General features: G+C 41.5%; 1 protein-coding gene and 1 pseudogene across 4 annotated transcripts in view; one reads left to right on the forward strand and one right to left on the reverse strand.

The window, feature by feature from the left end:
- Positions 1 to 27,619, reverse strand: part of AEBP2 (AE binding protein 2) — a 64,143-nt gene extending 36,524 nt beyond the window's left edge. The window contains exons 1-2 of one of the 4 annotated variants that reach the window (XR_004965761.1): positions 26,794 to 27,619; positions 8,437 to 8,644 (exon numbers count right to left, since the gene is read on the reverse strand). Coding sequence is in view for 3 of the 4 variants with exons in the window: in XM_036297325.1 (XP_036153218.1) it covers positions 8,437 to 8,644; positions 26,794 to 27,467 (882 nt within the window). In the remaining variant the exon portion in view is untranslated. The remainder of the gene's footprint in view (positions 1 to 8,436; positions 8,645 to 26,793) is intronic. The other 3 variants (XM_036297325.1, XM_036297326.1, XM_036297327.1) reach the window with 3 other exon arrangements.
- Positions 22,213 to 22,755, forward strand: LOC118649857 (annotated as a pseudogene).
- Positions 27,620 to 27,967: the final 348 nt, after the last annotated feature.

The raw sequence follows: 27,967 nt of genomic DNA on the forward strand, positions 1-27,967 counted from the left end.
TCTATCTCTCATCTCCCTTCCTCTCTGAAATCAATAAAAATATTTTTTAGCCCTAGCTGGTTTGGCTCAGTGGATAGAGCATCAGCATCCGGCCTGAAGGGTCCCGGGTTCGATTCCAGCCAAGGGCACATGCCTGGATTGCAGGCTCCATCCCTAGTTGGGGGAGGGTGGAGGGGGGGAGGGGGGAGAAGAGTGTGCAGAAGGCAGCCGATCAGTGATGCTCTCATCATTGATGTTTCTATCCCTTCCTCTCTAAAATTAATAAAAATGTATTTTAAATATATATATATTTTAAATAAAATAGTAAAAAATAAAATCAGGAATGGGTTAGATCAGGGGTGGGCAAACTTTTTGACTCGAGGGCCACAATGGGTTCTTAAACTGGACCGGAGGGCCGGAACAAAAGCATGGATGGAGTGTTTGTGTGAACTAATATAAATTCAAAGTAAACATCATTACATAAAAGGGTACGGTCTTTTCTTTTTTTTAGTTTTATTCATTTCAAACGGGCCGATCCGGCCCGCGGGCCGTAGTTTGCCCACAGCTGGGTTAGATGGATGATTTTAGAGTTCCATTAAGTTCTATTATTTCTCAGGGAAAAATTCTTTCTTTTACAAAATGTGAACATACAAAAGAGAAGCATATTTTTTTATATCTATTTTGTCTCAAACAATTTTGCTCTTTCAAGATCTGTCTAAAATGAAAGCTATAATTTTGTATCATTAATTTTAGCCACAGTAAATGTATTAACATTTTCAATTTTCTGTTAAAGATATGTAATAAAACAGAGGACAAAAATGTTTAAAAACCTAAAATATTTTTCATGTATTGCAAAAGATATGACAAATCTCATGTTGTATTCAGGAGATATCAGATTGGCGATCAAAACACAAAGTGAGCCCTGGCTGGGTGGCTCAGCTGGTTGGAGTGTTGTCCCATACACCAAAAGGTTTCGGGTTCAATTCCTGGTCAGGGCACATACATGAATTGCAGGTTCGATCCCCAATTGGGGGGCAGCTGATCGATGTTTCCCTTTCACATGGATGTTTCTTTCTCTCTCCCTTCCTTTCCCTCTCCCCCCAAAAATCACTAAAAACATATCCTCAGGTGAGGATAAAAAAAAAACAAACAAAAAAACACAAAGTGACCACCAAAAATTGATTTCACTTCCTAGCAGAAATCTGATGTAACCCTGAGTCTACAAATGTCATTTTATATAACATAAAGGTAACTGGTCTCATTCAAGTCTTTGAATAATACCTTACTGGCCCCCCACTCCTAATAGCCCTCTGGTCCTCTCCCCTCAAACACACCAAAGAACATATACAAATGCAAACTTAATAAAAGGTGTAAAATAACTCCTGCATCAAGAAACATGAACACATTTCTTTCTAGCAACTGTATTTAAAGAAATAGTTAAAAGAGAAAGAACAGAAGACTAATGGATCTTATTGGACCACTGAAATCCTACAAGATGAAGTTGCATACCTATCAAAACACTGGGGTTTGAAATTTGATTTTACAGCTCAGTCTAGTTTTGGAAATCCAGGCATACATGAATGTATGGACACAAGAACATAATTCTATTACATTTAACAATAAAGATTAATATTTTGTGCCTGTTTTTATTTTTTAAATAGCAGAAAACCATTTCATGACTTTTTAAAAAAACGGTATATTTGTAATTTGCTATTTCAATGGTTAGTATAACTTTTAATAGAGTTAAGTATCCAACCACTTTGATACATGAAAAGGTCAGGAAAACTTAACTCCATCTGGCTTCAGACTGTAAATATAAAGTCCAAGTGACACAGCAACATTGTTTAAAGGGGGAAAAGGAAGTTTTTAAGCTGTTACATGGTTTTGTTTTTTTCCAGAGTGAAGATCAAAGTTGGATGAGGAAAAAAAAAAAATAAGATTTAATATAATATTTAAATCTTACTAACCTACTGCTCCAGTAAAATTATCTTTCAATAATTAAAAGCACAAAGTCCTCTAGAGTTACCAATTTTTTCCTCATTTGCTTCTATTCCATTATGATAGTATAATACATACAGTAGAAAGAAGAAATTAAAAGATTAAAAAAAAAACAATTATGTCATCAAAATCTGCTATTTTCCACTTACTATATGCAGAAAGTAGAACAGCAATTACCAGGGGCTAGGGGAAGGGAAGTCAAGGAAGTTATTATTTAATTGGTACAAACTTCAGTTTTGGATAATGAAAGGTTCTGGAGATGGACAGTGATTATAGTTGTTCAACAATGTAAATGTACTAATGCCACTGAAGTGTACACTTAAAATATTTTTTTTTCAAGTTCCAAATTTCAAAGAGGCCATTTAAACACACACACACACACACACATACACGTTCCAACCAACAGCTACTCTATTTTTTTTTTAATATATTTTTATTGATTTCAGAGAGGAAGGGAGAGGGAGAGATAGAAACATCAATGACGAGAGAAACATTGACCAGCTGCCTTCTGCATGCCCCTTACTGGGATCAAGCCCACAACCCGGGCATGTGTCCTTGACCAGAATCGAACCAGGGACACTTTAATCCACAGACTGGCACTCTATCCACTGAGCAAAACCAGCTAGGGCAACAGCTACTCTATCTTTAAGCATAAAACCAGATCAAGATTTCCAGGTTTTCAAATTCTCATTCACACTTTCATTCTAAAAGCATAGTCTGTATATACACCAATGTTGGTTTGTAGAAAAATTCAGATGTATTTTCTACATTTCTCCAATACATATGTAGTTCAGCAATTAACGTCCTTCAAGAATGAGGATTCCTGCCAGACCAGCATCACTCAGTGATTGAGCGGCGACCTGTGAACCAGAAGGTGACCTTTTGATTCCCGGTCAGGCTACACGATTCCTGATGAAGGTTGTGCAGGAGGCAGCCAATCAATGTTTCTCTCGCATCACTAATGTTCCTTTCTCTCTCTTCCTCACTGAAATCAATAAAAGAAAATATTTTTTTTTTTAATGAAATCTCCTTTCTGTGGTCAAAATAACATTTCTCTTGCCCTGGCCAGTTTTCTGTGGTTAGAGCATCCACATGCTGGATTCCCGTCAAGGGCACCTACCTCGGTTGCAGGTTAGCTCCCCATCCCTGACCCTGGTCAGGGCTCATGCAAGAGGCAACCAATTGATATCTCTCTCTCTCTCTCTCTCTCTCTCTCTCTCTTCCTCTTTCCCTCCCTCCCTTCCACTCTCTATAAAAGAAAAAAGAAATTCTCAGGTGAGGATTTATACACATATACGCGCGTGTGTGCGCGCACACACACACACACACACACACACACACACACACACACATGCGCTAGAGGCCCAGAGCATGAAATTCATGCACTCGGGGGGCGGGGAGAGGGATCCCTCAGCCTGGCCTGTGCCTTCTTGCACTCTGGGAGCCCTTAGGGAACGTCTGTCTGACAGCTTAGGCCCATTCCCCGTGGGGAGCAGGCCTAAGCCAGCAGTCAAACATCCTTAGTGCTGCAGCAAATGCAGGAGAGGTTCCCGCCACCACCACTATGCTCGCCAGCCATGAACCCGGCTTCTGGCTGAGCAGCGATTCCCCTGTTGGAGCGCACTGACCACCAGGGGGCAGCTCCTGCACTGAGCGTCTGCCCCCTGGTGGTCAGTGCACCTCCTAGGGACCAGTCCTTCTGCCATTCTGTCGATTTGCATATTAGCCTTTTATTATATAGGACTAGAGGCCCGGTGCACAAAAATTTGTGCACTCGGGTAGGTCCCTCAGCCCGGCCTGTGCCCTCTCACAGTCTGGGGCCCCGCGGGGGCCCCTTCCCCTGGCTGCTGGCACCAGTTTTCCTCCGGTGCCTGGAAACCAGGCCTTTGCTCTTCGCCAGGAGGGGCCGGCGCGGCAGGCGAGGGGCTTAGCTCCTCACTGCTCGCCGCGTGCGGGCCCCGGGGGCGTGGCGGAGGCCGGTGCAGCGGGCTTCCCTCTTTGCTCTTTGCTCGCCATGCCGGCCTTCGCTCGCTGCTCCTGCCCAGGGCCAGCCAGCTTCACTCCATTGCTTGGCGCCTATGTATGCAAATTAACCGCCATCTTTGTTGGTGGTTAATTTGCATATCACCCTGATTAGCCAATGGGAAGCGCAGCGAAGGTACGGTCAATTACCCTTTTTGCCTTTTATTAGATAGGATGTTTTATATATTTTATGCATATATATATTATGTTATATTATATAATATATATAATAAGATTACTCTTAAAATTAGCCAGAGGATCATTATTTGTAACAAAGTAATTTTATGAGTAAGGATTCAAGAAATGACATAAGGGTTTTCATTTCAACAAATTTATACTTATTATAGAAATTAACAAGATTTCATGTCTAGCTCTATAATATCAATAAGGTATATGTATCCCTAGCTGGTTTGGCTCAGTGGATAAAGCATCAGCCTGCAGACTGGAGGGTCCCAGGTTTGATTCCCGCTAAGGGCACGTGTCCCGGTTGTGGGCTCAATCCCCAGGAGGGGGCATGCAGGAGGCAGCCAATCAATGATTCTCTCTCATCATAGGAGTTTCTATCTCTCTCTCCCTCTCCCTTTCTGAAATTAATAAAAATATATATATTAAAAAATAAATAAGGTGCATGTAGTTGCAGTGACTACATGATACATTCAATCTATAAGTCATATTTTTTCTACAAATCTGTAAAGAGCTGAAAACATTCTCATAAGGCTGTGTGCCAACTCAACTTGTAAAATCCAAGACTTAGAAATGTGAAATTCTTCCACATTTACTAAGAGAAACCCAGAGATCTTCTACATAGCTCGGAATCCTTTACATAGCTGCTAAGTCAAGTTACTAAAAAACATCATGCCATGGCTCAAAAGACTACTGTAGTGATATATACCAAGTGACATCAAGCACTGACTCGCAAAAGGCAACTCAGTAATGACTAGGAAATCAAGTTGGTTAAGAAAATTCTCAGCCCGGCCAGCATGACTCAGTGGTTGAGTGTCGACCTATGAACCAGTTCATGATTCGATTCCTGGTCAGGGCACATGCCCTGGTTGTGGGCTCAATCCCAAGTTTAGGGCTTGCAAGAGGAAGCCAATCAAAGATTCTCTCTCATCATTGATGTTTCTCTCTCTCTCTCTCTCTCTCTCTCTCTCTCTCTCTCTCTCTCTCTCTCTCCCCCTTTCCCTCTCCCTCTCCCTCTCCCTCTCCCTCTCCCTTCTTTCCTGAAATCAATAAAAAAAAAATTTTTTTTTAAAAAAAGGAAAATTCTCACCAAAAACCTGATTGGAGAGGGGCAGGTATGGTGGGGAGAAACATGTTACCAAAGTTGCCTAACCAGTGAAAAACCACAGGATGAACACAGTTTATTCATACACCATCTGGTATCTACCCAGACACCATATATATTAAACCTAATAAGATAAATGTTTACTCATCAAGCTTGAGTATTCAAAAGACTGCTAACACATTACAACATATGGTGACAACGGCAAATACTTCTTAAAAGAAGTTTTTAAATGTAATACCACGGGTAAATATGTTAGGGGTGCTTATATGATTATATTTTTTTGGTTAAAGATCAGTAATAGAATCTAATCCTATCTAATAAAAGAGAAACATGGTAATTAGCGTACGTCTGCTACCCTTCCCATTGGCTAATCAGGGCGATATGCAAATTAACTGTCAGCCAAGATGGCAGCCGGCAGCCAGGCAGCTTAAAACTAACATGAGGCTTGCTGGCTTCAGTGACAGAGGAAACCAACGTTCCGCACCTGCCTTGCTGGCCTCTGAGCTTGCAGTTTGAAACATAGTTACAAATATAGAAGCTAAACAAAACCCCAGAAACCTGCTTTCAGCAAGCCAGGATCTCAGAGCTGGAGTTGATACAGTGTTTTGATTATAGAACACAAACAAACCAGATACCTGCTTTCAGCAGCAGAGGCCTCAGAGCTGGAGTCAGAGCGAAAGCTGGCCCAGAATTAAAAAAAAAAGAAAGAAAAAAAGGAGTGGTTGGGAGCTTCAGTCACCCACCAGCCTGAAAACAGCCCTCAGCCCCTCACCCAGATTGGCCAGGCACCCCAGTGGGGACCCCCACCCTGAAGGGTATGTGACCAGCTGCAAACAGCCATCATCCCCTCACCCAGGCTGGCCAGGCACCCCAGTGGGGACCCCCACCCTGAAGGGTGTGTGACCAGCTGCAAACAGCCATCATCCCCTCACCCAGGCTGGCCAGGCACCCCAGTGGGGACCCCCACCCTGATCCAGGACACCCTTCAGGGAAAACCAGCCAGCCCCCACCCATGCACCAGGCCTCTATCCTATATAGTAAAAGGGTAATATGCCTCCCAGCACCAGGATCAACGGAGCCACGAGGCCTCCTGGCACCGGGATCAGCGTGACAGGGGGCAGCGCCCAAACCCCCTGATCGCCCTGCGGCTCTGTGTGTGAGAGGAGGCGGGGCCACAACCTCCCTATCCGCCCTGCTCTGTTTGTGACAGGGGAAGGCGCCCCAACCCCCTGATCGGCCCTGTTCTGTGTGACAGGGTGCGGAGCCCCAAACCCCCCCCCCCCCGGCCCTGCTCTGTGTGTGACGGGGTAGAGCCATAACCTCCCCATCGGCCCTGCCCTGAGTGTGAGAGTGGTGGCGCCCCAACCCCCTGATTGGCCCTGCTCTGTGGGTGATAGAGAGCGGCGCCCCAACCCCGGCCCCCACGGGCCCTGCTCTGTGTGTGATGGGGTAGAGCCATAACCTCCCCATCGGCCCTGCCCTGAGTGTGACAGTGGCGGCACCCCAACCCTCTGATTGGCCCTGTTCTGTGCGTGACAGGGGGGACCTCCCCAACCCCCTGATGGGCCCTGCTCTGTGCGTGACAGGGTACGGAGCCCAACCCCCCTGATGGGCCCTGCTCTGTGCGTGACAGGGGGCAGCGCCCCAACCCCCTGATGGGCCCTGCTCTGTGCGGGACAGGGGATGGCACCGCAACCTCCCCATCAACCCTGCCTTGAGTGTGACAGGGGACAGTGCCCCAACCCCCCAATCGGCCCTACCCTGAGCGTGACTGAGGGTGGCATCGGAACCTCCCGATCCGCCCTGCTCTGTGCATGACAGGGGGCGGCGCCCCAACTCCCCAATCGGCCCTGCTCTGACCCCGACCAGTGGCTGCACCTAGGGATTGGGCCTGCCCTCTGCCACCCGGGAGCAGGCCTAAGCCAGCAGGTCGTTATCTCCGGAGGGTTCCCAGACTGCAAGAGGGCACAGGCCGGGCTGAGGGGCTCCCCCCTCCCCCCCCCGAGTGCACAAATTTTTGTGCATCGGGCCTCTAGGTATCAATATAATCTTGGAAACAGCTGCATACTCACTTAAACCCTAATGATTTTAACCGTTTTAGTATATCTCAACAGTGATGGCAGGGTGATGGAAAATGTGTGGCCTAATAAACTATCAGTATTTACAATGTAACATTAATTCCTAGAAAATGTACTAAACATGGTAATTATTCAAGACAAACCTAGATAAAACTGAAAATAGTATAAATAGAAATATAATAATATTATATTATATTATAATATTTTAAAGATTTTGCTCCATTCCACTTTGACTAACCTAATTAGCTCAGCTCTTTATTTACTATCCAACAAAATTATCAGAACTGCCCTACCCAGTTTGGTTCAGTGGATAGAGCGTCGGCCGGCGAACTGAAAGGTTCCAGGTTCAATTCAGGTCAAGGGTACGTGCCTGGACTGTGGGCTCGATCCCCGGGAGGGACTTGCAGAAGGCAGCCGACCCATGATTCTCTCTCATCATGGATGTTTCTATCTCTCTCTCCCTCATCCTTCCTCTCTGAAATCAATATATATTAAAAAAAAAAAAAAAAAAACTATAAGAACTGACAAAATGTATAAATGTGTTCCTGAAAGAATATAAGTCAATACTGACTAATCAGAAGTTTTTATCTAAATCAGCTCTGATAAGACCTGGGAAAAGATGATCAGTTTTCATTTGCAAATAGTAAATGCAGATTTTCATTTAATAGGATTGTATACACTAATCCTGATACCAATGGTCTCTCCAGTTAATTTCAGCATCAGGGATAATTCAGAACCACCCTAACAGAAATCGTAAACAGTGTCAACTCCTAAATGTCCTCAACTGAAAACATCAGAACTTTGGAATACACTGTATTCATTTATAATATTCCGACTATACTTTAGAAAGTCTAATATACCTAAGAGTAAATCAAAGACCACATCATATGTTCTATTTAATTTGATTGCATCAAGTGGAAATTTGCAAATAAAAGGTAGAAAAAAAATTTTGAAAAAATAAAGCCTGTATAAAAACAATCCCAAATTACTTGGAGGGGGGAAAGCCTATCAATTATAAATTAATAAAACTAATGAACACAGGGAGTAAAAAAAAGAAATGACAAAACAAACCCCTCCTCGCTGACCATCTACATGTATGGAACGGATGTGATCTGCCAGATCTGGACTAGAGTTGAAGCAAGCCTGGCACTGGTCCCAACAACAATTATAGGCAATATTTTTGCTTGAAGAAGTAGTGCTTCCTTGTCCATTCATCATTGCTGGAGTTGAACGCCCACTGGAAATTGTGCTGTCTACATCCATTATAGTACTGCTTATGCTACAAAAGAAGAAAAAAGGCTGTGTTATTCCTAGAAATTCACTAACATGAATATGATCTTATAAATATTTAATTAAGGTTACCATTTGATATTCTGCCCCATACAAAGCATACTACCCGTATTTTCCATTAGAAAGTAGCAAATAATTTCCTTGAGATTATATAGTTGGCAATAAAGTACAAATCAAAGTGCCAGATATGCATGGGGTAATTTAAGCAACTTTTGGCATTCATGAACTCCCCAATACTATACATTACAAAAAACAAACCAAACACACACACACACACACACACACACACACACACACACATACATACATATGCACACAGGTCACCACTTTTCATCCCTCCCATAGTTCTAAGCAAAATGGAGGAATAAATAGTTTCCAGCTATACGTATATCAGAATCAAAAGATTATCTTTACAATTTTGCAAACCACTAGATGACCCGACATCCTTGTGTCTTTATTAATCTAAGAATATAACTGCCATCACATCCTACCTCTTTCCATCTCAAATAGGTTGGGAAATTTGGCTGTATTTTCCCTTTTAAATAAAAAAGCAGAAGAGAGAAAACTGGGTGCAACAAATTTCTCTGATTTTACCCAAAGTCCAAATAAAATGTCTTTTAATCTAATCTATCTAAAAAAATTGAAAATGCCAATCAATCCCCTTTACTTTTTATTTACTAAACAAAGTATGACATGTTAGTAACCTTTTTATTTACCAAAAATTCTACTAGTAATAAACGTTATTGAGTAATTTTAAGTACTTAAAATTTCACATCTTAAGAAATGTAACACAATTTCTCCTTCATTTTAAAAGCAAATCACTTTTAAAAAAAATATCTTCCCAACAGAACTACATGGAAGTAGCTTCAATTACAGAACAGTCAATGGAAATTTTCAGCCTAAACCCATCAAAAGCTATCTATAGCAGTTTGCAATGTAGTACCAGTAAATTATAAAAACTGTATTATATTAATGGGTATGCTTCCCTACCCCAAGTTTTTATTACAAAAAATTTCAGACACAAAAAAATGTATCTCAGTCTGATACTGGCTATATGTAATTTGTTTTTCTCAATCATCTGCAAGTTGCAAACATACTTCAATCACAATTATTTCAGCACACATTCTTCTAAAATGAAAAACATTCACTAATACCATTTCAACCTTATTTGCTCACACCTAAGAATTAAACTGAATTTGAACCTATTTAGTAAGCTTAATGATTTGTGTCTAACAACAAATGCACCCCAAGAACTAGCAAAAATATTCTTCCATGATGCTTCAGTTACAAAAATAGTCTTATCCTGGCCGGTGTGGCTCAGTGGTTGTGCATCGACCGTGATCAGGGTTCAATTCCCAGTCAGGGCACATGCCTGGGTTGTGGGCTCAATCCCCAGTAGGAGTGTGCAGGAGGCAGCCAATCAATGATTCTCTCTCACATTGATGTTTCTATCTCTCTCTCCCTTCCTCTCTGAAATCAATAAAAATGTATTTTTAAAAAAATACTCCTACCTTTTCCACTAAATATCTGTATGAGGCCAGATTTTCATCACAAAGTTCAACCAAACTAATTCATTTCAAGAGGCACGGATGAGAACTAGCTGTTAAGCCAGACATTAAAGACATTAAAAATAAAACAATGTCACTTCTATTTCTTTAACTGGAAAAGTTATTTTACATTTTAAAAAATACTCTTTAGGCTCTGGCTGGTGTGGTTCAGTGGATGGAGCACTGGCCTCCGCACCAAAGGGTGGAGGATTCCATTCCCGGTCAATAGCATGTACCAGGGTTGCAGGTTTGATCCCTGGTCCGCTTGGGGCACATGGAGGAGACAATCAATCACTGTGTCTCTCTCACATCAATGTTTCTCTCTCCCCCAACCCTTTCTTTCCATTCTCTCTAAAAATCAATGGAAAAAATGTACTTGGGTGAGGATTAACAAAAAAAATAAAACAAAAACTCTGGATTCTTCAGTAACTTTTTTAACATTTTTTACTGATATAGAATTCATATTTCTCAATATTTAAGAAAGCAAAAGAGTCCTTAAGAGCAAATGTTTGAGAAACACTGATCTAGAGTATGTATCAGGAGTAGGGAATGTCCGGCCCAAGGGTCTTATAATCAATTGATCTAGCCCTGCCAAAAATACAGCAGGCTAATTTCTTAAGTTGATAATTTTGTATGGTCCTCGAATGATGTTATAAACATCCAAATGACCCTTGGCAGAAAAAAGGTTCCCTACCCCTGGTATACAGGGAGGAAAGCTTAAGTGTCTCTGGAATGGAAAGAGTATGTTTGTGACCTGGAATATTTTTATTTTATTCTTAGGTTAATTATTGAATTTAAAATTCATCCTGAGGTCACATGGATAGGGACAGCTTTATTTGCAGTCTTCTTTTCAGCTATCTGTGAGGAAATTCATTTGTGTTGTGGATTTTTCTGGCCAACTTTGGGTCCTTCTCTTTTTCCCCCTGCTCTGAAATGATTTCTAAGCTACTAAAATGTCTAACTTTAAAGAAGAGTTGAGAACAGGGACCTGAAGAGGATATGGGTGCATAATTTGAAATCAAATATAACTTACTCTTGTCACAAACAAAAATTAAAATATAATGTCCAATTCCTATGAAGACATTGATTAGTAAAGTTGCAGCTCTGCACTCGCGTTTCCCAACCATAATTTAGACTTCCACATGTCCATTCATTTAAAATTAGTCTACAGTCACATATTTTATGCTTTTCCCAATTAAACACTTTCCAAGAAGACTCACAAGTTAACTTGCTGCATGCTCTCCTCTCCTAGGGGAGTAGCCAGGTGGCTGGTTCCAAATTAAAGAGCTAACATGAAACAATATTAAGTTTTGTTGTTTAAGTTTGAGGGGCTGGTCACTTTTGCATTTGTGATATTAAGTAAAGATAATTAAGATAATTAAGTAATGGTGTCTTTCAAAACAAAATGTCTATACTAGAAATACTCTTTTATAGCTCTCCACCAGTACAACTAAAGTATATATGGAGTCTGAAAGACAAGCTGTACGTATCTGCAAGTCACATTTTCATGACTTAAGCAGCCAAAACAGAATTAAGAAAACAATGATAAAACAAACCCTACTTCAAATTTAAATTCTTCTAAAAGCTTTACTGTTCTTGGTTGATTTTATAAAAAATGTTTTCAGCTTATAACAATAAATACTGCCCTGGCCAGTGTGGCTCCACTGGTTGAGCATCCTCCCATGCACCAAAAGGTCACGGCTAGATTCCCCTACAGGGCACACACACCCCCCCCCCCCGCCCCCCCAAGTTCGGCTCAATGCTCAGTAGGGAGTGCAGGAGGCAGTCAATTAATGTCTCTCACATCTTGTTTCGCTCTTTCTCCTCCCACCCTTCCTTCCTCTCTCCCTCAAATCAATAAAAACATTTAAATAAATAAATACTAATAAAATACTATATTAATATGTCTTTATGTATTGGGTTCCATATAAATATTCATTTGGAAAAAAAGTTTCATCCACTACTCAAAGTCTGTAAATTGTTTTTAGTTTACTTTCTCAACCATAGACCTCGAAATTGTCAAGTTACTAATTATGAAATGGATAGTACTTTCACACCAAAAAGTTAGAAACCACTGCCCTATCTTATATACAGAGTGACAGAAAGGATAAAATGCACCATAAACAAGGAATGTAGTAGGAAAACAGAACGAGCAAGGCATCTAACCACTTTTCTTCAGGATCTGGAAGTTAAAGAACGAGGTTCCACCAAAGAACCTCCCTAATCTCTAATGGACCAGGCTGTTTTATTTTTGTTCTATCAATAAAAAACATAATCATTAGGAAGTCTTCAGTCCTAATTTGTATCTTAATTATTCTAAAACAAATATTCTATAAGTCTAATATTTTAAGACTGGAACATGGTCTTCCACACAGAATGAAGAAAAGTGGTATGAAAAAAGGGACAGTAATTCCACTGGTCTAAGGAATATTTAACAGAGTCAGAGTAAGTATTATAAACTTTATCTTTGTAATTGGTAACATGCTTTGGATAGAAATATACTATGTATAGTTTTCAAATTATTTATCAAATTGTAGGTAAACAAAACCACACACAGGAGTGCTAATCTAATCATATAGCAGAGTAAGCTAGCAGGCAATGTTTCATCTACCAAAAAAAATTTTGCCACTCACTACTCAGAAGATTACTCTGTCTCTCCCACACTTATAATCAAAATTATTAAACGTTAAAATTCAAAACAGTGCAAAGCATTTAAGAGTATTTTATGTTTTTGAAAAGTCTGAAGTTGTGTATCAGATATTATACAACTTTAAGAGTGAAAACACTTTGAGTTATCCATACCATTCCCCACCCCCATTTGTTGGAATGAACAATTGTTTTGTGCCATGCTCCTTAATCTAGGCATTGACAGGGGGATTAAAAGCTAAAACTGAATCATTAAAAAAAACAGGCACTTCAAGAAAACTATAAACTGCCTGCCTGTTACATTTTGACTTCCTCTTAAGGAAAAAAAGGGATTATGTAATTCACTACATCAAAATGTATATCACAAATAATAAGACACTATTTAAATCTGACTTCCCATTCTTTATCATAACAGCTTACAATTTCCTGTATATCCTGCTTTTGTTCTATGTGCTGTGTTGTCAGATTGAAATATGGCTACAGCAATATTCATCCTCCCACATGCTCTTCTTACAACATGGCATCAAGAGTTGGCGGGGTGGGGGCGGCTGGCATGGCTGTGATTCAGCGTTGACCTATGAACCAGGAGGTCACGGTTCGATTCCGGTCAAGGGTACCTGCCTGGGTGCAGGCTCAATCCCCAGTGTGGGGTGTGCAGGAGGCAGCCAATCAATGATTCTCTCTCATCATTGATGTTTCTTTCTCTCTCTCCCTCTCTGAAATCAATAAAAATACATTAAAAAAAAAGAGGTGGGGGGGGGGTCTATATTTGGGGGGAATTCATATTATCTCCCCTTGAATCAAAGCAGGTCAAAGACTACTGCAGAAGTTATGATACTACCAGACATCTTACAGCTAAGTCATAAAGGCAGTACAGCTTCAGCCTGGCTCTCTCTCGGAACACACAACTTGGGAGCCCTGAACTACCCTGTAAAGAAATCTGACTGCTCTGAAGACACCATGCAGAAGAGATCCTTGAAGAAAGTACACAGACCAAGGAATTTACATGCATATATGCATAACCCATAGATATAAATCAGCGGTCGCCAACCTTTCGGACCTCACGGACAACTGGTTGGCGACCGCTGATATAGACAATAGTACAGTGAAGGCTTGAGGAGGGGGCAGGCGTGAGGAGGAGGGAGTCAATGGGGGGAAAATGGGGGGAAATATAGTTGTAATACTTTCAACTATAAAGATAAATTTCAAAAGAGAGAGAGACACAGGGGGAACTCCAGCTGTTCTAGCGCCCAGCTATTTGAGTCTTCTCAGCCCAGGCACCACATATATGACAGGTACTTGAATGAGTTTTCTGTAAACTGCAGTCTCCAGCCTTTATGCTTCTCCAAGCTGACACCAAGTGGAATGACCTAACCAGGCTAAACCCTGCTCAGATCGAAGATTCATAAGCAAAATATCTGTTTTAAACCATTCAACGCTTGAGTTGACTGTCATGTACTGAAACATGTATTAACTCATTTAATGCTTACAATAACCATACAAGGTAAGCACTATTAGTATCTTCATCTTACAGATTAGAGATTGAGACACAAAAATATGTGACTTGCCCAAAGTCACATAAGAACACTCACTAATGCCAAACAAATTCACTTGCCACATTTATAAATTTGGGTAAATTACTGATTAAAGAAATAATTAAATAGAGCCAATAATATACTTCAAAATAACTGTCACTCAAGTTTCATCTGGTATGCACACACCAGTTGTTTCTTTGCTTTGGTACATCTATGGCACACACAAACAAGGTATTGTTTGCATACAATTTGACTTATATGGGCAGATAGTTTTACTATCAAGATAAACTATTAAATACTAGAATCTGTGGCCTAGTGCATGGATTCATGCACACTGAAAGGAAATTTATTAGAAGGTGCCAGCGGGGCAGGACTGGGCGAGACAGACCGGACACACCCTGGAGACAACCTCCCATGGTCCCTCCCCAGCTGCACGCACCTGGGGTAGCATCGCAGCTCGAAGGGCATCTGCAGAGTGAGCGGGGTCCCTCCTGCAGGTAGGGCCCCTCAGTCTGGCCTGCAGGGATTGGGCCGAAACCGGCTCTCCGACATCCCCGGAGGGGCCCCAGAGTGCGAGAGGGCACTCTGCAAAGTTGCTGTCATACAGGGTGTGGAACGCAAATGCAAGTGTGCAGTAAACCAGATTCGAGGCTAACAGTGCCCCAGCAACAACATAATCCATGGCCAAAGGTGGAATCGCAAGGTCTCGCAAGGAATCGGGCTCCCTCCTCTCTGGTTCCGGGGTGCATCATCCAAGAACCACCGTTGCCAAGTCACCACAGCTCCGCAGCTCCTGCGTTAAGCATCTGCCCCCTGGTGGTCAGTGTGCGTCATACCTACCAGGCAATCACTTAGCCTTTTATATATATAAACTAGAGGCCTGGTGCATGAAATTCATGCACAAGTAGAGTCCCTAGGCCTGGCCAGCAATCAGGGCCAATCGGGGCCTTCTTTCCCCTGGCTGGTGGCTGCCAGCCGGGGCTTTCCTTCATTCCACGCCGCCCCCTAGTGGTCAGCTTATGTCATAGTGAGCAGTGGAACTCCTAGTCGGTCAAACTCCCAAGGGGACAATATGCATATTAGCCTTTTATTATATATTGACTTGCAATTCCTACAAGTCAATTAGCTTCATAAAAATTAATTCAGCCGAAACCAGTTTGGCTCAGTGGATAGAGCGTCAGCCTGTGGACTGAAGGGTCCCGGGTTCGATTCCGGTCAAGGGCATGTGCCTGGGTTGCGGGCACATCCCCAATGGGAGATGTGCGGGAGGCAGCTGATCGATGTTTCTCTCTCATCGATGTTTCTAACTCTCTATCTCTCTCCCTTCCTCTCTGTAAAAAAATCAATAAAATATATTTTTTAAAAAAAATTTAATTCAAGCCCTAACCGGTTTGGCTCAGTGGATAGAGCATCGGCCTGCAGACTGAAGGGTCCCAGGATGTATTATAGAACTGTACACCTAAAACCTACACAATTTTATTAACCAATGTCACCCCAATAAATTCAATTAAAAAGTTAAATAAATAAAGCAACACTCCCTGAGGTAGAACTTGTCCCACATTTAGAACTAAAACAGATCTGAGCCTAACAATCTCAACATAAAATCCAACTCCAAAAATTCATCCCAGAGACAAAGGGGCGGTCATTTTAGTTTTTATTTATCAAGAACAAAAGTAACATGAAATTGGTCTTAAATGGGATTCAGGAATTTAGACCATGTTAGATTTCTATAAGGCCAACTCATTTTCCCTTCCAAATTACTATGGTGCTGTAGGCTTTTAGGTCTTTAAACTGGAAAACAATTTCTTTTAAAAGTAAAGAGAAGTGCCTATTTTATTACATGTGTTACATATACACAAGTCAATTTTCCCCAAGGCCCTTCCTACTCACCTAAGATGGAAGGAATTCTGCTTTCTTATGATCTGAACTGTACTAAGAATCCCATATAAACATCTCATTTGTAGTAAACTCCTAAACCTAAAGATATTCAAATAGTTTTTAGTAACAAATTTAAGTATGACCTTTTTTTTTGAAGTATGATTTTTAAGGCAAGTAAAATATGTCACAAGAGATAATCATCAAAATTAATTGGAGGCACACTACAAATTATTAGCTAAAACCAAGGTATTATTACTATTATTACTATAATTACAATCTATTATCACTATAATTTAAAAAGATAAAATGGATTTTTCTAATCAAGAAAAAGACTATTCTCTGTCCCCACAATTATTTCTGTGACTAAAGAAAAAAGATTTTTCCCCAAGACCCAGCAGCATTCACTAAATTGGCCAAAAGGGACTTTATGTAACAATGATGAAATATAGCCTATGGAAAGCAAGTAGGTGGCATTCTTCTACCATCACTATGCACTGTGCACATTTTAAATTTGTTTCTCATCTCTAGTCTATTGCCCTTTAAGATACTCCACCCACATCTTTCATCATCCATTGAAAGATCATCATCTTTCATTGCTTAAGAGATCAGCAAGCAACTATCTTCAAAAAGTAATACTAGAAACATTTTACTTCAACACAATTACAATATAAGGAGTTATCTTTTACCTTCTTTAAGTTTACAGAAAAATGGCTATATACGCCAAGAAGGTATGTTTAAAAAAATATGCTATGAGGACTACCACCCATTTTATACAGAAGCAATCACATATTTAGTGTTTGAAGTTAGTGTTAGATCATAAAAATGTTTCTGACAAAAATGACTATACTAGTGCTCAATACCTCAAAAGATATGTTCGAATGACTGCCAACATGAATTGAAAGCACTAAAAAGTCTACTGTTGATTCATTCACTCTCAGTACTTTAACAAATATTTATAAAAATGGCAAAATTTTGTAATTTAGAAATGAATTAGCAAATGTATTTACTGAGAAATACTAATACCCTTCTAAAACGTGTTTTCTCAAATTGGTAAACACTTCATCTTTCTAGAAACTCAAAATATAAATGAAAACCAAAAAGCAAGTCAGGAACTTCAAAAAGTGTTAACAGAAATAAAATGTCAATAAAGAGCTTCTATTCCTTGTAAAACTGAATAACTACAACCCCAAAATTAACTTCTATATTTCAAAGTCTTAAAATGAACCTGGGCTAAATAATCTATGTATATATAAATATTACAAATGAAGGTTCAGAAATGTATATGAATTCTTTGCAAAAGAGAAAGGTTGAAAATTTAAATAGCCATTTATTTATATGATTTTAATTAAATTTCCAGTCAAGGTTGTTAAAACAGTCATATAGACAGTACAGTAGCTAAGACAACACATCTAAAGCCAGGACTGGGCTTTCTCAAGAAGCTTGTGACTTGGGCAAGTCATAATCTCTGTGCTCTTCCTCACCTCATTGTTGTTGGTGAGGATACAATGAACTGCACTTCTTTTACTTTTTTAATATTTTTATTGATTTCAGAGAGGAAAGGAGAGGGAGAGGAAGGGAGAGGGAAAGACAGATAGAAACATCAGTGATGAAAGAGAATCATTGACCAGTTGCCTCCTGCACACCCCACCCTGGGGATTGAGCCCACAACACAGGCATATGCCCTGACTGGAAATCGAACTGTGACCTCCTGGTTCATAGATCGATGCTCAACCACTGAGCCACACTGGCCGGGCTGAACTGCATTTCTCAAAATCCTTTCTATAAGCTCAAGAGTCTGAGATTCTTAAGCAAACTAGATAGTAGTTTCCTCTTAAAATAATATGCAAATTTATTTTTTTGTTGGGAAAGTCTGCTCTTTAAAATTATCCAAATAGTCACAACTTTTTTTCAGATAATTTTTCCACATATGCCGTTAAAAAGAATTGGAACCCTGGTCAGGTGGCTCAGTAGATTGAAGAGTCGTACCATACACCAAAAAGGTTGCTGGCTCGGTTCTCAGTCAGGCCACATCCCTATGTCCAGTAGGGGCGCTTTAGGGAGCAACTGACTGATGTTTCTCTCTCTCCCTTTCCCTCTCCATCTTTCTCTAAAATCAATAAATATAACATCAGGTTAAAAGGGGGACGGAGAAATATAAGGCATAGAATGGTTCTCCTTGTTTCATGCAGCCACACTAATGGCAGTAAGAAAAAATATGTATTAGGTACATCCATATTCAGTTGAATTCAACCAACTACTTACTGAGTTACTGAATATAGGCAGTGTAGTAGATGAATGTAAGTAGGTATGTGCTGGAAGTATAAAGATAAACAGGACCTGATTTTAATCTTACAAATGTTATAGCCTAGAGAAGACAAACAAAAATGATATTTCAATACAACACCATAAAGATAAATTAAAAATTCTGGTGATATAAATTTGAATTCAGAAGAACCTATCTAACGTTTCTTTGAGATCCTGAATACAGCAGAGCCACACCTGCAATATTCTGGGTTTGTCTGGAGGGTGGGAACCTTTTCCCTGCCAAGGGCCATTGGGATATTTATAACATCATTTGTGGGCCATACAAAATTATCAACTTAAAAATTAGCCTGCTGTATTTGGTCAAACAATTAACTCACCCCTAATGCCTTGGCAGGGCCAGACCAAATGATTGTGAAGGCCGTGGCAGATGTTCCCCACCCCTGGTCTAAAGGATAACTCCAAATTATATTGTGGTCAAAAACCCTCACTTTAAAGAAAAAGAATCTTAAGTTCAGAGAAATGAAATGATTTGCCAAATTTTCTATAGGCAGGATCTAGTAAAACCAGCACTACAATATTGATTACTTATTCCCACTAGAGTATTCTTTTCACATTTCTATGCATGAGAAATGGGAGAGTAAATGACTCTATGAATTAAATACGAGCCCTTTTCCGTTTTACATATTCAATTTCACTTGTTCATAACACTAAGATATTTCTCCTATTTTATAAGGAAACAACTTCTGAGATGGTTAAATTAAAATAACCCAAGTCTTTCTGACTCAAGGTTCATGTTTTTTTACTACCCAATGTTCCTTGTTTCAGCAATAGATATGTCTTGGGGGGGGGGGGGGGGAGCTATTGTTATAATTAAATCAAAGAAAAAATTTTTTACTCAGAAATAGTAGCATAACCTCCTAATTGGTCTCTCTGCTCCAAACCCTCCTTCTCTTCTTTCACCACATAGTTAATTTTCCTGTTTCAGGAGTTTCATCATTCATCCAAAATATATTTAAGAATACTTAAAATAAGTGTCAAGGACTGTGCCAGGTGCTGCGATGATCAAAACAGACATGGTTCCTATTCTCAGGGAACACACATTCTAACAGGATAGGCACTAATTATTCAAACTGTGATAAGGACAATGAAGAACTTTGTAACTACAAGTTACAAAGACAGAAGCAGCAGAGAGGCAAAAGACTCTGATCCACAAACCTACACTGAGAAAGATGTGCATGTGTTGGTGTGAAAGGTCCGACTTCAGCCATTAAAACTCTTATTTTCCAGTTCCAATGTGCATTCTCTGATCTAGGCAGAAAGTCTAGAAATATGGTATGGTCTTTCCTTTGTGTGTTTCATTTAGGCTTTCTAGAAATTTCTATTCATCACTCACCTAATCATAAAATCCAGTCCCATACTCCCACCAAAACTTTAGTCATTAATTACAATACTCTCCAATTTTAATTTTAATGTACTGTGTCACAAACAACTGACAGATAAACTAGAAAATAATGGAATTATCTTTTTAGTCTTTTTAAAACTTACCATCTGGAGAGGTACCATTACATTTCTTGCTTATCACTGAAAGGGGTACAATGGTAACCATGATTTAAAATTACTTTTAAACATTCAAATATCCACCCCAAAATTGTCCTTTAGTTCTAAGGTCAATAACTATTATTTTCACAAGCAAACTATTAGTCAGAAAAATGAACTCAACATGTGCTCAGATCACTGCAAATCCATTACCATTACAAGAAAACATAAAGCTTTTTACTAATAGAACAGTAGATTCACTTACATATTAAAAACTATTAAAAATAAAAGGTATTATGAGGCCTTTAGGTCAACTGCAGAATAGATATACAGGGTGAGGCAAATGTAGATTTACAGTTATTCATAGAAAATAATACAATAATAAACTGTTTCCCATACTCACAGCTGTAAGACTACTTTTGCCTCACCCTGTATTTGTTAAATACCTATCACATAGTAAACGCTTAAATTGTGCTAAATACTCTACATGTAATCCCCACAATAGTCTATTATTATTCCCCTTTTGCAGGGAAGAGACCTGAAATAGTAATAAGACACTAAATAACTTAAATAAATGTCCCATGGTCACCCACCTTAAGTGAATTCCAACTCCAAACATTCTGACTCATAACCCACTTCTCTCCCAATACTCTTTCCCTTCTTAACGTCAAAATTTTCATTGATAAAATGTTAAAGCATTTTTATACACTAAATGCTTTTAAACAGTGGTGTTTAAAAAAAAAAAAAAAGCCCTCTGGTAACTATCCATTTCAAATTTCCATACTCACACTCATTTTTATAGAAATTTTCCATTTCAGAGTTGTCAAATCTTTTAACATTTACTATGTACCTCTTGTTTCCTCTAAATAGGTAATTCTTAGACCAACTCTTTTGAAAAATGCTGGTTTCTCCTCAGAGAAAAGTACTTACAAATTTTGCATAAAATGTCACAGGCAAAGCTGTCCTTAAACTCATCAATACCAGCTACAATGATCCAACCAAGGGCATCAAATTCTTGGCCCTCAGTTTAGTCTCCTTTATTTATATAAATTCTATTGTTGGTATTTCAATTTAATTCTAATAAATGAGTACTTACCATATCCAAGGTACTGTGTTAAATACAAAGTTCTAAACCAGCTAAACTATCCCTGCTCTCAAAAATATACCATTCTACAACAAAAAGGATAAAGCAAGCATCCAAATAACATGGATTCTTCAAAACAGTTCACAGGAGTCATTAACAGAAATTCATTTGGAACTTAGAACACCTTCATGGTAAAATCTAAGCCTGTTTTGCAGCTGAGGAACTAAGGCTCAAAGATATTAATTAAAATCATAATACAGGCAAGACTAAAATGTGAACTGTTCCCTTTGACTCCAGATTACAGGCTCTTTATATTGTAATATACTACATCCCTCTACCTAGAGAACCATAAAAGGAGAAGAAAAGTATATAAAAAGAAATTAAAGCCAAGTTTTAAAAGGCCAGGAAAGGGGTTTGTTGTGGTATTTTGATGTGTTTTGAAAGGTGGTCTCAGTCATCAAAAATTTGAAGCAATACCTAACTGGCATGGCTCAGTGGTTGAGCATCAACCTATGGGGACCAGGAGGTCACGGTTCTATTCCCGGTCAGGGCATATGCCCAGGTTACAGGCTCCATCCCCAGTGCAGGGCATGCAGGAGGCAATCGATCAATTATTCTCTCTCATCATTAATGGTTCTATCTCTCTCTTCCTCTCTGAAATTAATAAAAATATTTTTTTTAAAAAACCTACACTTTGGAATTAAGTCCCACAGCAATTTGAAACAAAATGGATGAAGAGGGAATCATTTTGTGTCTTCCACAATGTTCAGTAAAGAGTCCTTAACATAGTTAAAACCTATTTGGTAGCAAACTAGCTTACACACGGAGTCCCTAACTGACCATAGTTGTCTTACCATTTCTTTTTTAAAAATGTAATTTTATTGGCAGTGCACTCAAAGGTCCCGGATCTGTCTCTTGCTTCAACTCTGTTTGGACAAAACAGACCCCTTCTTCCAGCCTCCGGCTACTCTCCTGCGTCTCATCCAGTCATCACCTTCAGAACCACCTCCAGGACCAGCCAACACACGGTTTTCTTTTTCTACCTTAACTCCTTAGCTTAACAACCATGAGCTCCCAAATTCGTCAGAATTAGTCCACCGAGGTGGAGGCTGCGGTTACCCGCCTGGCCAGCCTGCATCTGCCGGCCTCCTACACCTACCTCTCTCTGGGTTACTATTTCTACCGTGAAGATGTGGCTCTGGAGGGCGTGAGCCACTTCTTCCGCGAGTTGGCGGAGAAAAAGCGTCATGGTGCTGAGCATCTCTTAAAGTTGCAAAACAAGTATGGCGGCCGCATTCTCTTCCAGGAGGTGCAGAAACCTTCCCAAGATGACTGGGGCAAAACTCAGGATGCCATGGAAGCCACCCAGGCCTTAGAGAAGAACCTGAACCAGGCCCTTCTGGAGCTGCATGCCCTGGGTTCTACCCGTGCAGACCCTCATCTCTGCAACTTCCTGGAGAACCACTTCCTGGATGAGGAGGTGAAACTGATCAAGAAGATGGGCGACCACCTAACTAATATCCACCTAACTAACATCCGCAGGCTGGCCACCCCCCAGGCTGGGCTGGGCGAGTATCTCTTCGAAAGGCTCACCCTCAAGCAGGACTAGAGCCTCTGAGAGACCCCCCTGCATCCTCCTGGTGTCTCTGGCTTTTACCTGAGCCTCTTCCCAAAACTACTAGCCATTCTTTTAACCACCCTGGAGCCCTCTCCCATGCACTGGACCAAATGAGATAAAGCTTTTTGCAGGGGGAAAAAAAAAAATATATATATATATATATATATATATATATATATATATAGTATTGATTCAGAGGGGATGACAGAGGGATAGAAACATCAATGATGAGAGAGCGGCCTCCTGAACACCCACTCCTGGGGATCGAGCCCACAACCTGGGCATTTGCCCTGACCAGGAATTGAACCATGACCGCCTGGTTCATAGGTCGATGCTCAACCACTGAGCCACACCAGTCGGGCAGTCAATGTTTCTTAAAAGTAAAATGATCCCTTAGAATCTCCCTATATAAATTCGACCCTAAAATCTGTGGGGTTTTTTTTACTGTTGCCATACCTTCCTTAACTGAGCATTACAATGTTATCAATGAAAACAGACCTAAATTTAATCAAAATAAAAGGGTGGTGAAAAAGAGGTATTCTAGAGACTATGAAGAGCTGATTGCTTCAGAGATGAAAGGGGTAGTGCAAAAGAGTTTTATTATGAAGTATGAGCAAAATATTATTCTACATAAAAGTATTTTATTGCCTCAAACATACAGATCCTTAATAAATCTTGACAATAACCTCATTAGCCTTCTAGTATTAATCTGATGTTAAAATTTAGCCTCTATATTAGAAAAAGATTTCCCGAACCATACTATAGGGAAACTGAGCAATATTAAGTCTGTTTTCCCCATTTCAAAGCAATCCTAATTATACCTCAAAGTTTACAACCCAAAAATTGACAAAATTTTATATCCACAAGATGGTAAGGGCCTGTGTGTGGCCTTTGCTGAACATTTAAAATAAGTTTCATTCTAATGAAACCATGCACTTTTCATTTGATACCTCGATTTATCCATAAAGGCTGATAAAAGTGGCTGAAACAGGCCTTGGCTTTTTCAAAAATAAGTCATGGTTTATACTCTAGTTTCAGGGTGGGGGGAAGGGAGAGACAATTTAAAAAAGAGACAACCACAAAATGGAATAGATTGTTATTATCAATTCACTTATATAGGATAAGTAGCTCAGAGTACTTTCAATGTAAGTAAAATTTGATTCAATAGCTAAAACTATTTTGTAAACTAAAAACATTTGAGGCATTTAAAATTCTAAAACTGTATTTAAGATAGCCTCTGAAATTTACTTAAAAGGTGATAATTTTTTAAAAAATACTTAAGCTTAGATTCAAAGTAAAAGAAAAACTAGTTTTTAGTGTTCTTGCACAGCTAAATATCCGCCGCCCCCAAAGAAAATGTCATTATCTCTATAACCAAAGTAAATTACCTATCAACTTTAAGTTTGCTAACTTGACTAAAATAAACACACTAATACACTTACATGGTTCTGAATAACTCTCTCCTGGGGAAAAGAATCAATGTTTTTTGTACCAAATGTCATTTAATCATTTTATAAATTAGTCAGTTTTCACCACACAACACTTCTAATACACGATGATAAAGTGGTACCTTGGATCACAAGCTTCAAAATCTAAATCTTTGTATTAATTCTTTCTTAAGAAGCTCTTACAGTTAAAAATATTAAGATATTTTTACAAATTCTAAAGTATGCTAAATTCAAAGATACTACCTAATTTCAAAGTTAGAAAAAATGAACAAGCATCCTAAGAGAAACAGTAAATTCTAATGATGAAATCGTTGTGATAGGATTGTCTCAAGTTTTTTAAAAGCACTTTAAAACCACAATATCCTTTCATCAGTTACAAAAATAAAGACTTCCTACCATGAAATCAATCTATAAAATCCACACAGATTAGTGTAATCTGCAGGACAGTTTATAAGAATTATGAATCCTTTCCAAATTTAAAATAGTTCTTTAACTCAATGGCAACAGGGGGCATTTCAGAATTAAGATTATCAAGACCACAACCAGTTTCACTAGTAATGGAAGGCTTTTTCATACAAGTGATAAATCTACTACCTTGAAATGGTAAAATGACTACAATATTTTGTAGTCTCTAATGCTTAAGCATTAAGAAAAGCAAGTATGCTTAGTTATCAAGTTTTAACCTTATTTGGACTTGTGGCACCAATTATCTTACTCCTTACTCTGAAGAATGATGTATAAAGTAGATACTCAAATAAATATCCAATAAATATAAAATGAAGCCAAAACTCCACTTTCGGAAATTTTACTTGACCAATAATTCATTGTCCCCTAATAAAAGGATGCAGTGGACAAGATATTAACTCAAACAAACAAAAACTGACACATACAGCTTGTTATTTAAGGTGAACTATTCTTACTCTTGTGAAGTGGAAATAGCAAGGGACTTAAGAACCTTTGTTCAGCTTCACCACTACCGTTCTATACTTACTGTTTTTAGGAAGACATTCAACTTGCTTCTTCATCTGTTAAATGGAAGTCAAAATAATATCTAGTTTGCACCAAATTGTGAATGAAATGACTGCAACGTTTAAACTGTGCAGTGCTAAACAAGTGTGTGTCCATAACTAAATAGAACTGTGGAAACTACCAACTTTCAAATATCTCTGGGTACCAACGAAGGAGGTTGTAATAAAATGATAAATAACATTCTTCATTGTGCAGTTCACGTCAATTTTAATTTTCTTTAAGACATTCTCCTTCCCGCCATGCCTATATAGTTCAGTACAATTTTTCTAAGGTTTGTACAGTCTGTTTGACCCCAGCCAAAGTGTCTTAACTAGATATTTAAGTGTCAAACAGATTCTAATACTGTATTTCCAAAATATGTAGGGCCTTGTATTCCTCATTACATAAATTTTTCTCAGTTAACCATCGTTATCCCTAGAACTTTAGAATACTTAAAACCTTTAAATCCAAGTCAATAGAGATGATTTAAAAATCGACTGCTCATCTAAACATTAGCAGATGGTCAAAACAAGTGCTAATATACTTTAGAAGCAGTACAGCATGAATGAGGGAGTGCTGTTGTTAAAAAGTACATTAAGACCAATTACTTAAAATAGGAAGTTTTCCAAAGAGCCCAAAAGTAACAGCAACAATCGAAACATAATAATGGCAGTCATTTTAATGTCCCGAAAAAAGGGAAGCGCATTTCTGGCCAGTCCCCACGCTACTCCCCACGAACTTTAGAAGAATGCTAATTCCTTCAGCGCTCTCCAACACAGGGCTGCAAATCCTGCCGCCTACAATCACGAAGCCTCACTACACAAGGATACTACACCGCCTACCAATATGCAGGTCCCTTCGCGAGCGTCTTTCGTTCCCACTCCAGCTCTCTCTGCTCCCGCGAAGTTATTGCAAACGCCATAAATTCATCTTTCTTGGCTACAACGATGGACTCGCTTTCAACTTTCTCCCGGATTTGTTCGCGGGACTCACAGAAGTTATTTACATCCCTTTGGAGACCACGTTAACGACTACCCGGAAGGCGTTTTGGAAGCAGCGGTTAAACAGAAAAAAGAACAGCCTTTTCTTGTTCTTTTTCCCTTTTTTTTTTTTTTTTTTTAAGTAAAGAAGAGGGGCAGCTGGGGGTCTCCTCCCCGAACAAGGAAGTTCTGTGCAATCCGAGCGAGACCAGCCATGTTGGAAAGCACTTGTCAATTGCAGTTCTGACAAGTGTTCGCGCTCGCGGCGGACGCTAACCTCGTGGGCCGGGCGTGCGCCCCCGGGGCCGCTGCAGCTCCCACCGAGGGCCGGGCCTGCTCGGGGGGCGGCTTCCGCGTCGGGGCCGTCCGAGGGGCCGTGCGGGGCGCCGGGCAGCGCGGGGGGACAGGGTCTGAGAGTTGGGAGCCGCTATCCGCGGCCAGAGGGGCGGGGCGGCCCGGAGGTTTCCGAGGGGGGCGCCTGGGGGAGGGGCCCTGGGAACGGGGGGCATCGCGGCCAAAAAGTCCCCCCGGCCCGGGAGCGCGGGAGGAGGGAGGGAGGGTAGAGGAACCGGGAGACGCCGCCGGGCACTCACCTGTCCTCCGAGTCCATGCGGCTCAGGGGTTCCCCGTCCGACGACATCTCCAAACTGCCGCGCCGGCCCCCGGAGGTCGCGCTGCTGCCGCCGCCCCCGGTCCCGTAGCCCTCGTCGCCGCCGCTGGAGACGACGCTGCTGCTGCTGCTGCCGCTGCCGCCCCCGCCGCCGCCCTGGCCGCCCCGCGGTCCCTTGGGCTCCTCCAGGCCCTCCTTGCCGTCCCCATCGCCGCTGCTGCTGCTGGCGGCGCCCGGGCTCAGCGAGCGCGTCTCGTCGCCGCTGCTCCCGCCGCTGCTGCCCACCAGGCTCTCGGCGCTGCTCTCCTCCTCGCCGCCGCCGCTGCTGCTGCCCTCGTCCTCCTCCTCCTCGTCCTCCTCGTCGTCCTCGTCCTCGTCCTCCCCGGCCTGGCTGGCGCTCTCGGGGCTCGGCTCCGACATCGTCTCCGCCTCGCCGCCCCCCACGCCGCCGCCGCCGCCGCCGCCCCCGGCGCCGCCGTTCAGCAGCAGCGCCGCCACCGCCTCGGCCTCCGCCTCCTCTTCCTCCTCCTCCTCGTCCTCGTCCTCGTCGGGGGGCTCCGCCCGGCCCCGCGCCGCCGAGCCGGGGCTGCCGGGGGGCAGAGGGCTCAGGCGGGAGAGCTCCTCTAGGTCGGCCATGTCGGTGAGCGCGGCGGCCATGGCGGCGCCTGCTCCTCCTCCTCCTCCCCGCCGCCTCCCTCTCGCGGCTCGGCTCCCGCGCCCCCTCCCTTAACGCCCAAAACTCCACCGACGCCGCTGCGGAGCAAGAGGAGGGCCCTCGGGCTGCGTCAGCCTGCACACGCGCTACGGCGCCCGCGCGGGGACAGCGCGCACGCGGAGACGGCGGCGCGCCTGCGCGGCGGCACCTCCCCCGCCCCGGTTCCGCGCCCGCGCCCCCCGCTCCCCCGCCCCAAACCGGTCCCCGCCCGGCCCCCGCCCCGCCCCTCCCGGCCGCCGAGCGCTCAGAGTTTCCCTCGGGCCTTCCCACGCCTTCGCGGGCCTGGCCTCGCAGCGGGCGGGACGCGCCGCACAGAAACCCGAGCGCCAGCGGGGATGTAACAGCCCTCCGAGTTCTCACGACAGAGTCATTCATTGCGCGGGGGTGTGGGGAGTGTCCCCAGGGCACCGGCACTGAGCCCAGAAATCGAGCAAGCCCTTGG

This window comes from Myotis myotis, unplaced genomic scaffold (assembly GCF_014108235.1).
Source record: "Myotis myotis isolate mMyoMyo1 unplaced genomic scaffold, mMyoMyo1.p scaffold_m19_p_3, whole genome shotgun sequence".
In the NCBI taxonomy this organism is placed as follows: Eukaryota; Metazoa; Chordata; class Mammalia; order Chiroptera; family Vespertilionidae; genus Myotis; species Myotis myotis.